This window comes from Astyanax mexicanus, chromosome 23, assembly GCF_023375975.1.
Source record: "Astyanax mexicanus isolate ESR-SI-001 chromosome 23, AstMex3_surface, whole genome shotgun sequence".
Classification (NCBI taxonomy): domain Eukaryota; kingdom Metazoa; phylum Chordata; class Actinopteri; order Characiformes; family Acestrorhamphidae; genus Astyanax; species Astyanax mexicanus.
In genome coordinates, this window is record NC_064430.1 from 29,747,181 (window position 1) to 29,762,996 (window position 15,816).

General features: G+C 38.4%; 1 protein-coding gene across 1 annotated transcript in view; it reads left to right on the forward strand.

Moving 5' to 3' along the window:
* The window catches only part of slc22a31 (solute carrier family 22 member 31), a 39,256-nt gene extending 23,768 nt beyond the window's left edge, over nucleotides 1-15,488 (forward strand). Inside the window, exons 4-9 of the mRNA XM_022665157.2 lie at nucleotides 525-693; nucleotides 1,644-1,789; nucleotides 4,048-4,156; nucleotides 7,310-7,524; nucleotides 9,346-9,457; nucleotides 14,065-15,488. Coding sequence (XP_022520878.2) covers nucleotides 525-693; nucleotides 1,644-1,789; nucleotides 4,048-4,156; nucleotides 7,310-7,524; nucleotides 9,346-9,457; nucleotides 14,065-14,497 — 1,184 coding nt within the window. The 3' untranslated portion in view covers nucleotides 14,498-15,488. The remainder of the gene's footprint in view (nucleotides 1-524; nucleotides 694-1,643; nucleotides 1,790-4,047; nucleotides 4,157-7,309; nucleotides 7,525-9,345; nucleotides 9,458-14,064) is intronic.
* Nucleotides 15,489-15,816: the final 328 nt, after the last annotated feature.

The following is a 15,816-nucleotide window of genomic DNA, read 5'->3' on the forward strand; positions in this document are numbered from 1 at the left end:
GAATGGAAGCAGCTGGTGGAGCAATGGAGACTTCAGAAGGGGAAACTCAGAGCTCAAGTAGCTCATTCACTCATAGTAAAACCAAAGAAACTCTCTCTCTCTCTATCTCTAACTAAACATAACCTGGAATCGGATTCATCCACTCTAAAAGGAGACCGCATCACACCCACCCAGTTTAAAATGATTCTTCTGCATGCTCTGTGCAATTACCCATTCTCACCAGAGAGGGCCCCAAATACCGAAAATTACGAACATCAGCTTTCATAATGCTGTGTGGTCTAGGACTGATCTTATTCCCATAAGATACTGAAAACTGTCCCTTTGTGTTCAGAAAACAATGAGTGTTACATTGTTTTGTCATGGTATTGTCTTTTGTGAAAGGTTGTAATACTATACTGGATACTGATAACATGATGAATTTGTCATTTTGAAAACGCTGCTTTATGTATGTAGTTTTTGTCAAATTTGAGCTTGTCTAAGCCGAGCTCTCTTATTGGCTGGTTTCTCTCTCCTTGCCTCTGCAGGTCTGGAGCTGTGTGATCCTCCCCGCAGGCTGATGGTCTCCATGGTCAGCGGCTTCTTTGCGGTGTTTGCTGAGCTGTTGTTGCCGGGGCTGGCGGTGCTGTGTGGTGACTGGCCCGTGCTTCAGGCGGTTGCAACACTACCACTTCTGCTGCTGCTCTCATACTGGTGGTCAGTCAGGCATTTCTATATTCACACACACACACACACACACACACACACTCATACACACACAGAAACACACACACTATCACGTTGTTGCATGGTTGGTGAATGAGTCAGTCAGCAGGCATGTGCTGTATGTAAAATGTAAAGAACCAAACCCAAATAAAACTCTGGAAAAAATTAAGAGACCACTTCTGTTTCTGAATCAGTTTTTCTGATTTTGCAATTTATAGGTATATGTTTGAGTTAAATATACATTGTAGTGTTATTTTATAAACTACAAACAATATTTCTCCCAAATTCCAAGTAAAATTATTGTAATACATTTGAAGAAAAAGAGAAATGGCTGAAATAACAAAAAGGATGCAGACCTCAAATAAAAATGCAAATAATGCAAAGAAAACAAGTTTATATTCATACAGTTTTAAGAGTTCAGAAAGCAATATTTGGTGGAATAACCCTGGTTATTAATCACAGTTTTCATGCATCTTGGCATCATGTTCTCCTCCACCAGTCTTACACACTGCTTTTGGACAACTTTATACCACTTCTGGTGCAAAAATCCATCATCCAGCTTCCTCTTGATTATATTCCAGAGATTTTCAGTTTGGTAAAATCGAAGAAACTCATCATTTTAAGTGGTTTCTTATTTTTTCCAGAGCTGTATATAAGTGTTTGGGAAGCAGTCTTGACTCTCAGAAGAAGCTTTAGACCCGTTATCTACTAAACTGATTAAATTGTCCGATCTAGGCCACCACCACTCTCTCTCTCTCTCAACACTTACCTGACACCACTATTAGAATTATGAGTCTGATTTATAAAAATTGTATCAGAGCTGGTTGTGGTCAGACAGCTTCTGTTCTGGTGAATGTTTTACACTGAAGGCAGATGTACATTTAGATTATGCTACATTTTCACACAGGTATTGAATAAACTGTGTGTTTGTGTTTCTGCAGCTGGGCCTCTGTATTCCCAGAGTCTCCTCGGTGGCTTCTGGCCACATCTCAGATTCCTCAGGCTAAGAAATGCCTGCAGCTGTTCTCCACCCGAAACGGAGCTTGTATGAGGGATGAGATCTACCCAGCTGAGGCTCTTTTAACAGGTAGAGATTCTGATATTTCGTACAAATGGTGCATTACTCACTCTGTACCATAAATATAATGCCTTATTTACAGTCATATGAAAAAGTTTGGACACCCCTATTAATCTTAATCATTTTTAGTTCTAAATATTTGGGTGTTTGCAACAGCCATTTCAGTTTGATATATCTAATAACTGATGGACACAGTAATATTTCAGGATTGAAATGAAAATGTACAATATGCATTAAACCAAAATTTGACCAGTACAAAAGTATGGGCACCCTTATCATTTTATTGATTTGAATACTCCTAACTACTTTTTACTGACTGACTGAAGCACAAAATTGGTTTGGTAACCTCATTGAGCTTTGAACTTCATAGCCAGGTGTATCCAATCATGAGAAAAGGTATTTAAGGTGGCCAATTGCAAGCTGTTCTCCTATTTGAATCTCCTCTGAAGAGTGGCATCATGGGCTCATCAAAACAACTCTCAAATGATCTAAAAACAAAGATTGTTCAACATAGTTGTTCAGGGGAAGGATAAAAAAAGTTGTCTCAGAAATTTAACCTGTCAGTTTCCACTGTGAGGAACATAGTAAGGAAATGGAAGAGCACAGGGACAGTTCTTGTTAAGCCCAGAAGTGGCAGTCCAAGAAAAATATCAGAAAGGCAGAGAAGAAGAATGGTGAGAACAGTCAAGGACAATCCACAGACCACCTCCAAAGAGCTGCAGCATCATCTTGCTGCAGATGGAGTCACTGTGCATCGGTCAACAATACAGCGCACTTTAAACAAGTAAAAGCTGTATGGGAGAGTGAACTAAAAAAATTTGGTTTAATGCATATTGCACATTTTCTGTTAGTACAATAAACCTCATTTCAATCCTGAAATATTACTGTGTCCATCAGTTATTAGATATATCAAACTGAAATGACTGTTGCAAACACCCAAATATTTACAACTAAAAATGATTAAGATTAATAGGGGTGCCCAAACTTTTAAATATGACTGTAATTAAAAACATGATGTTTATAAAGATCATGCAAATAAAAGGTGGTCCGATGATGGGGCACAGGGGTAGATCCAGTCTTTCCCTACCCCTTCAAGTGGCCTAAATTGAGAAAAACAAACATCCACATCACGTCATTAATTCCATCAATATTTGACTGGTAAAAAAAAAAATCTTCCCTGGAGTGAGGGTATCTAGATAATCTTTTCAGTAGGTTTCCTCAGATTTATAAAGATTGTCCAAATTACCCCCTAACTTGCTGAACTTGCTCTATACCAGCGATTCTCAACTAGTGGGTTAAAGTGTTAAATTAATCAAAACCGGATAGCCCCAGTTCTGCTCTGAATCTTTATTTCAATTTGTGAGCTGTGAATTTATTTGTGTCAAACTAATTAGAAAGTACAGGAATCACAAGCTTAATGTTAAGTTTGCAAAAAAAGATTTAGTGTTAAGTTTTTTTGTAAGAGAGTGATCTTAATTTTGTCTCTGAATGGAAGTAAAGAGTTTTTTAAGAAGTCTTACATTTCCCTGTACCTGTAGATACTCTGTAGCAGTGTGAGGTATGTTGAAGAAGATTCCTGTATTATCATGTAGCTTGCCATCAGCTGCCAGAGCCCTGAGAGAGCATAAGTGCTTGCCTTGCTCTCTCTGGGTGGGTAGGAGGCACTCTTTTCCCCTCATCACTCCTAGGGTGATGTCGATCAGCACAAGGCTGCGTCTGTGAGCTGATGTATCAGAACCGAGTCGCTGCGCTTTCCTCCGAGTGCGCTGTGATGCTACTCAACAATGATGCATCAGCAGTAGTTAAGTGTTGTGGCATCACTAGTGATGGGGGGAGTCCTAATGAGTGGGTTTGGTAACTGGCCATGTAAATTAGGGAGCAAATAGGATAAAAAAAAAAAAGATTCCTGTATCCAGTCAGAGCTGTGAATCTTCAGGCAGGATAATAAGAGGCAGAGGGAACACTGCGGAAGCTCAGATGAAGCTGTGCATTGTTAGCTGTACTTTTTCATGCAGCTGAAATGTTCCGAATCGCTGCCTGAATTACATTAGTCCAGGTTCGTCCGGCACAGTGAAAGAGTGCATGTGATGAGTTTAATGGGAGAATTTGACCTCGCCGCTGCCTGAGGACTTAAATACAGACAGGAATGCAGTTCAGATCCAGGGGGAGTTCAGTCTCCCAAACCACTGGAGAAAATTTCACTCTGTCTTTCTTTATTTTTAACCTCTGCCTTCCCTTAACCTCCTCCTTATCTGATTGTTCTACAGAGATTGATGTGGCTTTCCCTGAAGACCCACAGCCGCAGTACCATCACGTCCTGGAGCTCCGGCACACCAGAGTTATCTGGAGGAACTGCCTCATTTTAGCATTTACTCTGTGAGTAGCAAACAATCACATCTGTGCTCATAAACATGGTAATCTGTAGTGCTTTTGTTTACAGGGGAAAATAAAAGGTATTTTAGCTGTATGTAGATGATATTAAAAAATGTTTAAAGATGTCACCTTTTGCTAAAATCCACTTTTACTTGTTCTTTGTGAAATACAATAGGTCTCCGAGTAGTATATTAACATGCTGCACATGCAATTCTTTCTTAGCCTCCATTGTCTGCAGTAGCTAGTTAAAGAAAAGCCTCAAAAATACAAATTGATCAGAGAGGCACCCAGTGACTTAATGGCCTCACCCACCTCGCCTCGGGCCTGCCCACAGACAGACCTAAAGCCGGGCTGGAACAGAGCCGACACTGTCTGTTAGCTAAGAAGAAGTTTACAGCTTCTGGTTACACCAGATAGTTAGCGTTAGCTATCTTGTGTAGGTAACTACAGGTTTTAATTGGATCTCCACTTAATTCCACGCCACGGGGAGAGCAGCATCAAGGCGGGCACCATTGATACATTTTTTGGCCGCAGGGCTGCTCGCCTCGCTGAGAGTCTGAAGTTAAGCAAAGTTTAAAGGTTAACTTTACCTACCGCTCAGTGCTTTATCTTTATAACTAAGGCTGTATCTTTGAAAACGTTTTGTCCTTTGAGTTTTAGAGCAGCAAAATTTACTGTGGGAAAAGGCAGGTGGGCGTTCTCTGCTGCATTGTGTTAGGGTGATGCAGACAGCAGTAGCTGCCTTCGCAGTTTAAAATCCAGAGCGACTACAGAGACGTGAATGCATGAATGCAGAAGTATCACAGGCAGCTGCGTAGGGTGCTTGCACAGGCTACGCCATAGGCAACACATTGACTTAACGCAGAAGTTAAAATTGGCCTTTAAACAACAAATACAAAATAACAGACTTTATATCGCTTTCATATGAACACTGCGTTGTTCTGTTCTATACAAATAATATGCATGTTATACAACTATCACTAATTTAAAGTTGACTATTCAGACTATGCTAGTTTTACCTGGGGAGGGCTGGGGACTGACCACTCCTTCATCAGTACAGATTATACATTTTATTAGTAAAGTCACTGTGGGTGCACTTCTTTAATCATCGTTCACGCAGTGTTTTATAGTTGGGGCGGCCGCCTTAACCACAAATGGCCCCCTGACTTGGCTACACCCCCATTATCCTGATGGAAAAAGGATACCACTGCACCCCTGTTTGCATACTAAGGGTAAAGCTGGCAGTCCAGTGGCACTTGGCAGACAAAGCTGGCAAATCTGAGTGCATTTAAAATCAGCTTAAAAACATTAAAAACTAGTTAGATCTTAAAAGCATGATCAGTATCTGTGTGATCTAGGAGTGAACCAGCAGTGGCAAACAGTCAGTGGGTTGCAAGCCTTATTAAGACAGAGGACCAAAATATAATTGCTATTTATTAAAACTTTACAGTCATATGAAAAAGTTTGGGCACCCCTATTAATCTTAATCATTTTTAGTTGTAAATATTTGGGTGTTTGCAACAGTTATTTCAGTTTGATATATCTAATAACTGATGAACACAGTAATATTTCAGGATTGAAATGAGGTTTATTGTACTAACAGAAAATGTGCAATATGCATTAAACCAAAATTTGACCGGTACAAAAGTATGGGCACCCTTATCATTTTATTGATTTGAATACTCCTAACTACTTTTTACTGACTTACCGAAGCACAACATTGGTTTGGTAACCTCATTGAGCTTTGAACTTCATAGCCAGGTTTATCCAATCATGAGAAAAGGTATTTAAGGTGGCCAATTGCAAGTTCCTCTGAAGAGTGGCATCATGGGCTCATCAAAACAACTCTCTAATGATCTAAAAACAAAGATTGTTCAACATAGTTGTTCAGGGGAAGGATACAAAATGGGAGTATGGGAGAGTGATGCGAAAGAAGCCATTTCTGCAATTTTGCATACCTCAGGCGACTCTGTTTGTGGCGTGCTTGCAGAAATGGCTTCTTTCGCATCACTCTCTCATACAGCTTCTCCTTGTGTAAAGTGCGCTGTATTGTTGACCGATGCACAGTGACACCATCTGCAGCAAGATGATGCTGCAGCTCTTTGGAGGTAGTCTGTGGATTGTCCTTGACTGTTCTCACCATTCTTCTTCTCTGCCTTTCTGATATTTTTCTTGGCCAAATTTTGGTTTAATGCATATTGCACATTTTCTGTTAGTACAATAAACCTCATTTCAATCCTGAAATATTACTGTGTCCATCAGTTATTAGATATATCAAACTGAAATGGCTGTTGCAAACACCCAAATATTTAGAATTAAAAATGATTAAGATTAATAGGGGTGCCCAAACTTTTTCATATGACTGTACATAACATACAAACTTCACCTACTGACAAAAAAAATCACTCTGGATTTCTGCAAAACTGCATGCAGTCATGTCTTAGTCGATTATGTAAATGATTACAGGTGTGGTCTGATTAGAAACTAGGGATACCCACAAGAGGACATAAAAGAGCTTCTCCTTGGTAGTGCACCTCTTGGGGAGAGACAATTGACTGATATAAAAATGCACTCAAAGAGCATCACATACAGACAGCAAGGATCTCCTAGGAATATCTCCTTTCACTTTAATATTGTTATCACTTACATTACTTTGCATTAAATTTTCTACTCATAAATTGAGTTTAATTCATTTTCTTTTACATTTTATTAAAAAACTAATAAAAAAAGAGTAGCACTTTTTGAAAGAAATGTAACATAAGAAAGGTAAAGGGCAAATATTAACCATGTAAGCTGTTTATATTGCTTGCAATTTAGGTGAAGCGAGCATGTGTAAAGCATTTTAATGTAGAATTGCTTAATTTTGCTGAATTAAATACAAGTAACAAAGTAAACGAGTAACAAAAATATGAACACCACACAAGGGTTAATGTCAACCCATTCAATTCCTTATTGGTTATTTTTACTACACTTTCCTGTGAATCTGTTTGTGTTTTAGCCTTAGTTATTTTGTATGTCAATCAAATGGCTTTTTCCTCTCAAAGTAGATGGTAATAAGCTACATTCAGCTGCACAATACACAAGACTATTTGACCACAGATGGAAACCTGTCTTCTGATATTAACCAGTGTGTTTTATTCTCTCTTATTTCTGCAGCTTTATTGGTACAGGGATCCAGTACTGCTTCACCAGGAATATCCACCTCTACTCCTCTCAGTTCTACTTCGGCTACTTCCTGCGGACGGTGACGGGAGCCCTGGCCTGCGTGTTCCTGTGTGTATTGGTGGACCGCGTCGGCCGTAGAGGCATCCTGCTGCTGACCGCTATCATCACAGGCCTGTCCTCCCTGCTGCTGCTGGCCCTCACTCAGTGTAAGAACCTCTTAGCCTTCAGTCTGCTGCACTCTGTGTTCTGCTGAGGGTGTGAATTGGATTAGCCCTCTGTATTTAAAAACATGTTCTGTCTCTGTTTGCACTTCAAGCTTAGGCTTAATATGACTGGTTATGGTTCTGCATAGTTAAATTACAAGAGATTCAGGAAAAAAAAACACAAACCCTAGGTTCAATATGACTGGTTGTGGTTTGCACTTATTGTTTGCACTATATAAGACCTAGAAAAGTTTTATTCATTTATTTTTATTTTTTATTCTTATTTATATTTCTTATAGAATCAATGTGTGAGAGAAAACAGTCTGTTAAGTTTGTGTTATATGATTTTTATCAAATAAAACTCTAATTTTCAAGCTATTTTTCATTTTTGACGTTTTCTTAAAAATTTTATTTTTAAATCTCGTCTCGTCTCGTTCTCGTGAACCCAGTATCGTGTCTCGTCACACCCCTACTTATTACTGTTTTCTGTAAAGCTGCTTTTGACAAGAGTAAACAGTTGTAAAAAGCACTATAATAATAATTTTGAATGGATTTGATTTGCAGCCACTTATATACATTTATAATAAGAAAAAGAGCGAGCTCTAGTAAGTAATATAACACAGGAAGAAGTGCTGGGCGATTTTGCCAACAAAAAAACAAAACAAAAAAAAAATTAAAAGAAAAACTGATTTTCAATTATAATCTGATTATTAATGTTTTCACACCTAGCACCCACACCCAGCCAATTCCCTTCATATTTATTTTAAACACCATCTTCATAAAATAAAATTGTTTACACATATAAAGCAAAAAAATGTCCAAATGCTAGTAAGCATTGAGTAATTGTTTTTTTTTATATATATATATATAATGGGTCAGTCTAAATTGTATATGCTGCTGCATGTGAAATTGTTCTTCTACGCCCATTGCCTGCTTTAGCCAATAAAAAAAAAACTTAAATAAAAACAAGTGAATCAGGAAAAACTCCCTGACTGACATCAACCCGTAAATTAGCATTCATGGCCCTGGCCACCTCGGCATGCAGCCGTCCACTGCAGAGCTGTGGAGGGAGCATCACAGCTCTTATAGCCAATCAGAGGCGAGATGTTTGTATGTCATGAATATTTACGAGTAAGAGCCGAAATCCTGTAGTTCTTCCCCGCCCACTCTTCCACCGTAAATCTGAAACAGCCTGAAACCCAAAAAACAGCTTACAGGTCATTCATTTATACTAGAGACAACCAAAAAATTAATTTAAAAACAAATAAATTAAATTAGACCTTTAAACATATAAAGCTCTGAGACCACTAAAATTATGATTTTTTTAGATTTTACCTCTGGAATATAATCAAGAGGAAGATGGATGATCACAAGCCATCAAACTAAACTGAACTGCTTGAATTTTTGCACCAGGAGTAAAGCAGCATAAAATTATCCAAAAGCAGTGTGTAAGACTGGTGGAGGAGAACATGATGCCAAGATGCATGAAAACTGTGATTAAAAACCAGGGTTATTCCACCAAATATTGATTTTTGAACTCTTAAAACTTTATGAATATGAACTTGTTTTCTTTGTATTATTTGAGGTCTGAAAGCTCTGCATCTTTTTGTTATTTCAGCCATTTCTCATTTTCTGCAAATAAATGCTCTAAATTACATAATTTTATTTGGAATTTGGGAGAAATGTTGTCTGTAGTTTATAGAATAAAACAACAATGTTCATTTTACTTAAACATATACCTATAAATAGCAAAATCAGAGAAACCGATTCAGAAACTGAAGTGATCTCTTTATTTCTGTCATTAATTAATGTTTGACCCGTCAGATCTACATGGTGGGCTGGTGCTGGTGCTCTCGGTTGTGGGACTCCTCGCCTCTCAGGCTCTGGCCATGCTCAGTGTGTTCTTCGCCAGTGAAGTCATGCCTACAGTGGTGCGGTAAGAAGCATCTGCACATTACAGTACATGTTAGTGTTTCAGCATCTTTAATAAAAACAGCACATCTCCAGTCAACAAGTATTGCTGGCCCTTTTTACTTTTAGACCTTGTTGTGAAAGTTTAGACAGATTAATCTATTTTTAAGAACCTTAAACAACAAAACCCAATGCAGTAAAGAAAAATCAAGTGCAGTAAAATACCAGCAGAAGGCATCTTTCTCATCTTATTTAAATATATATTATTGAGATACTTCATTAGATTCTTTTCTGCTTTTACAGTTATACCTAGAACATATTTGGACAGTGACGCACTCTTCATGATTTCATGAATTTAAAATTAAACAGATGAGGTGCAGTTAGTGTCGACTTTCAGCCTCCTTATTTCAGGGGCTTAAAAGTAATCAGACAAATGAACTTTACCATAAATAAAATGTTAATTTTTAATTGTATGTAAAGATTTTGGTGTTACAAAAAAAGCTAATCTAATGTAGTATATCTACATTTCTAAATCTTATATTGAGATAATAAAATGACTGCTACTGCACATTAAAACTTTGGTAGATCCAAATAAGCCATAAGATTTCTATGTAAAGGCAGAAATGTGTAGCGCTGCATACCAGAGTCATTATAGTCCCTAATCCTCTCTTCACATGCCACTGTGGTATTTCTCAGCTTGTCATCAAATGCATGTGTACAGCTGTTCTTGCAGGCGACTCAAAGCATGGTTTGCAATTTACAGCAGTGGAGAGTCAAGAGAATTCCCTCAAAAACAATACCGATTCTCACATAATGCTGCTTTAAAACCAGAAGATTAATTCTTAAGAATTAATAATAGATATTTAAATGTAATCAAAAGAATGAATGTAAGATCTGCAAATTGGAAGTATAATTATAATAGTGGTGTCAGTTGTTTTATTGACCACAACAGTATTCTGTGGTTATTCCTGATTAAAATAATTATAAAAATACTGTTTTTTGGGGGCATAGACAAAAAATTATTCAATTGTGTAGTGTTGTGTGCCTGCCAAAAGGCTAATACTGTGTTTGTGTGTGATAGGGGTGGGCATTATGGCCCTAAAATAAGGTATGTTTGCAAATATGACAAAACAGCGTTTTTTTTTTTTATAATTAATTTAAAGAGTATACTAGTTTAAATTAGTATAAATAATAATTTTACAAACAATTTTATACATCCAGTAGAAACAAGAATATCACTATCACGATATAGAGTATTTTTATCATGTAAAATATTATTCTATAGGACGCGATATGGCACACCTTGAGTGATATGGCTCGCTGGGTGGGTAGATTGTGCTTTTTCCTCTCATCACTCATATGATGCCTAGGGTGATGTTGATCGGCACAAGGCTGCATCTGTGAGCTGATGTATCGGACCCGAGTCGCTGAGCTTTTTGTGGAGTCGTTTTACCTGGTTGTGTGTCTCAGATAATAAATAAGACAATTTAATGCACCACCTTTGTTCAGTATGGTGAGGGGAAGAATTGGAGGATCATTTTCAGGATTGTCGTAGTTTTTTTTCTACATGTCTGTATTAATTTCAAACATTTCATGTTATTCACGTGAATAAGCCTGCTCCTTGTGTCGGGAAACTTGCTCATTGTCAGCCAGTGTTGGGCACGTTACTTTGAAAAAAAGTAAAAAAAGTAATTAGTTACAGTTGTGGTCAAAAGTTTACATACACTTGTAAAAAAACATAATGTTATGGCTGTCTTGAGTTTTCAATAAGTTCTACAACTCTTATTTTTCTGTGATAGAGTGATCGGAACACATACATGTTTGTCACAAAAAACAGTCATAAAATTTGGTTCTTTCATAAATTTATTATGGGTCTGCTGAAAATGTCACCAAATCTGCTGGGTCAAAAATATACATACAGCAACAAAATTTGTCAATTTTGGTGATGTAGCGAGTTGTGTCAATCAAATTAGCTTCATGTCATGGCCTCTTCACTTCTTGTAAGTGATTCTGATTGACTACAGCTGTTGACTTCTCATGAGCCCATTTAAATAGGGCTCATTTGACCCAGTGATTAGACTCAGCTACAAAAGCTACAATGGGAAAGTCAAAGGAACTCAGTGTGGATCTGAAAAAGCAAATTATTGACTTGAACAAGTCAGGGAAGTCACTTGGAGCCATTTCAAAGCAGCTACAGGTCCCAAGAGCAACTGTGCAGACAATTATACGCAAGTATAAAGTGCATGGAACAGTTGTGTCACTGCCACGATCAGGAAGAAAACGCAAGCTATCACATGCTGCCGAGAGGAGATTGGTCAGGATGGTCAAGAGTCAACCAAGAATCACCAAGAAGCAGGTCTGCAAGGATTTGGAAGCTGATGGAACACAGGTGTCAGTCTCCACAGTCAAGCGTGTTTTACATCGCCATGGACTGAGAGGCTGCCGTGCAAGAAAGAAGCCCTTGCTCCAGAAAAGGCACCTTAAGACTCGGCTGAAGTTTGCTGCTGATCACATGGACAAAGATAAAACCTTCTGGAGGAAAGTTCTCTGGTCAGACGAAACAAAAATTGAGCTGTTTGGCCACAACACCCAGCAATATGTTTGGAGGAGAAAAGGTGAGGCCTTTAATCCCAGGAACACCATGCCTACTGTCAAGCATGGTGGTGGTAGTATTATGCTCTGGGGATGTTTTGCTGCCAGTGGAACTGGTTCTTTGCAGAAAGTAAATGGGATAATGAAGAAGGAGGATTACCTCCAAATTCTGCAGGAAAACTTAAAACCATCAGCCCGAAGGTTGGGTCTTGGGCGCAGTTGGGTGTTCCAACAAGACAATGACCCAAAACACACATCAAAAGTGGTAAAGGAATGGCTAAACCAGGCTAGAATTAAGGTTTTAGAATGGCCTTCCCAAAGTCCTGACTTAAACCCCATTGAGAACATGTGGACAGTGCTAAAGAAACGGGTTCATGCAAGAAAACCATCACATTTAGCTGAACTGCACCAATTCTGTCAAGAAGAGTGGTCAAACATTCGACCTGAAGCTTGCCAGGAGCTTGTGGATGGCTACCAAAAGCGCCTAGTTGCCGTGAAAATGGCCAAGGGACATGTAACCAAATACTAATGTTGCTGTATGTATATTTTTGACCCAGCAGATTTGGTGACATTTTCAGCAGACCCATAATAAATTTATGAAAGAACCAAATTTTATGACTGTTTTTTGTGACAAACATGTATGTGTTCCGATCACTCTATCACAGAAAAATAAGAGTTGTAGAACTTATTGAAAACTCAAGACAGCCATAACATTATGTTTTTTTACAAGTGTATGTAAACTTTTGACCACAACTGTATATTTACTAGTTACTTCTCCAAAAGTTACTAACGGAGTTACTCCACTATAAAACTAACTAGTTACCAGTAAAAGTAACTATTGCCTTACGTTTTTACTCGCCCCTTAAAAAATGTACAAAAGAAAATATATTATGTAATTTCTATTATTATTATTAGAAAAATAACAAACGAAAATAAACCCAAAATGTTGACAAAAATATAATCTAACAAATTTCAAAACATAGAAACGAAAAACGTTAAAATTATATTAATATATCATAACATAATATAACAGCTGGATCAAACTGTTACGCCCTCGCTATGTTTTCCTGTGTTTTCCCCGTTTCCTAGTGTGTTTCTCTAGTACTTTTCCATCACGTGTATGTAATTTGTAGCTCCGCCCCTTCCCCAGGTGTTCAGTGTTTCTTGTTACTATTTATAGCGCAGTTTAGTCCATGTTTATCCGTCGGTCTTTGCACCTTCCTCTGTCATTTGTCTCGCCACGTTTGCTATTGTTTACTACGTCACGTTATTGCTCTTTCTATGTTCTTGTATTTACACGCTATTGTTTATTTCTAGTCTGTTATTTGTCACGTTAATTTCTTAGTCACGTTATTTCTTTGTTTTGTATATTATTCACTTTTATATTATATACTATTTATCCCTGTATATATCCCTAGCCCTGTTTTGTTATTATCTGTTTAGTTTAGCCACTTATCTGTTTAGCTTAGCTCTTTGTTGGTTTTCTTTGTTTGTTTGTGTACATATAACTTATATCTGTTATTCCCTTATTTGTTTACTTGTTTATTTGTTATTTATTAAAGTCTTGGTCTTACCCGCTTTAAATCCGCCTCCCGTCTGTTCCCCGCGTTACACAAACAGTTTAGCGTCAGTCACAAGGAAAGCGCGTGCGGCATTGCGATTTTAAAAAAACTGTCGTTTTACCTGGTTGTTGGCCAGATTTGTTTTTTTTTTGGTGGCATGATATTCAGCAAAGGTGCATGCGTTGAAAAAGAGTAAAACTGTGTCTAATGGCCACATTTAAGGATTAATTTAAGAGATTCAGCAGCGAGCCTCATGTGCGTGCAGCCTCTTACTAAGACGCCATAACCGGAACACCCGTTGTGGCATCACTAGTGATGGGAGATATACAGCCGACTAGCATCTGAATTGGTGAGACAATTGGCTTAGCTAAATTGGGAGAAAAAAAATAAGAAAAATTTGAAATAAATAATAAAATAAAAATGACAATAATACTAATTAACCTTATCTTCTCTATTTCTTTCTCTTTCTGTCTCTCAGGGGTGGAGCTCTGGGTCTGGTCATGGCCGCTGGCTCTGTGGGCATGGCGGCCTCCTCTCTGATGGAGCTGCAGAATAATGGCGGCTACTTCCTGCACCACGTGGTGTTCGCCTCCTTCGCCGTGCTGTCGGTGCTGTGCATCATGCTGCTGCCCGAGAGCAAGCGCAAAGCCCTGCCCGACTCCCTGAAGGACGGGGAGAACCTGCGGCGCCCGCCCCTCTTCCTGTCCCGCGGGGAGAGGGACAGCCTGCCCCTGCTGCGCACCCGCCAGCCCGCCTCAGAGTACAACCCCGACAACTACTCCCGCCTGGTCAGCGCCACCCGCAAGATGCTGGCCAAAGAGTCTGTCCCGTACAAGATCGTCATCCCGTCCCAACCGCCACTGCTGCCCTGTACCGACACCCCACAGGCCGAGCCGGAAGACTCGTCATAGCAACGGCAACGCAGGAGAGACACTTCGGTCACAGAACTGCACTGATCGACCGATTTTTTTTAAGACGATTTACAGAACATGCTGCTCGGAGTCGGGACGTATGAGTTTTCTACATAATTCAGTCAGTGGCTTTACTGTATTCTGTTTTAAACAGACATTTCATTTCAACTAAAAGCCATTTCTGTGCCAAGAGACTACTTTAAAATAAAACTCCTTTATAAAGGGTAAAAATAGTTTATAAATGCTTATTATTTAAGTTATACATGCTTTAAAAATCATTAATAAGCACTTACAACACATAAAACATAGTAAGGGCAACAGTGAGCTATTGTTTGCCAAATAGAATAAAAACCACATCCTTTTATACTGTAAAACCTCAGATCTTTCAATAATACTTACAGTACCAGTCAAAAAATTGGACACATCTCTTCTAATTGTGTTTCTTTTTTTATGATTTTCTATATTGTAAATTAAACAATAAAGACTATATTAAAGCTATACATGAACACATGCAGAATTATTCTGTAAACAAAAAGTTTTATTACATTTATAAACCCTTTATAAAGCAGCCTTATTTTAAAGTGGTATCTGAGGCAACAATGACTTTCAATCTTTCCGTCTGCTGCTCGTCTGGTCAGATCTTCAGCTGATTGGATGATCCATGCTCTGTGGAGAGGACAACGTAAGAGTAAAATGTGAAAGTGAGGAGACATGTTGATATTTATAAAGTCAAAAAACTGAAGTCCAGCTACTTCTACTACTACTGGGACAACTGCAGCTCCTCTAAAGACAATACATTTTTGGATATATTTGATGGAATATTACATTATTTCTATATGAATTTTTTGTTTTGTTTTGTTTGTTTAAAGGGTAAACAAAGTTTAGTTAAAGGTAAGTAAACTAAAAGACTGGACACATTGTGTGATGTACAGTAATATAACATATTGTTGTTTTGAGTCAATGAAGATAATAAATAAGACAATTTAATGCACCACCTTTGTTCAGTATGGTGAGGGAAGAATTGCAGGATAATTTTCAGGATTGATTCCTTGCATTCTAATGGTGAAGAAGAACTGCAAGGGTTGGACAATGAAACTGAAACACCTGTAATTTTAGTGTGGGATTTTAGGTTTCATGGCTAAATTGGAGCAGCCTGGTGGCCAATCTTCATTAATTGCACATTGCACCAGTAAGAGCAGTGGGTGGTAATAATCATGACCAGCAGCATCTCACTCAGATTGTCATTGTCGCCCAGATTGTCCACATTCAATGCAGAAAACCTGCCCCCACATATCACACAGCTCAGTGCAGCGTTCTTT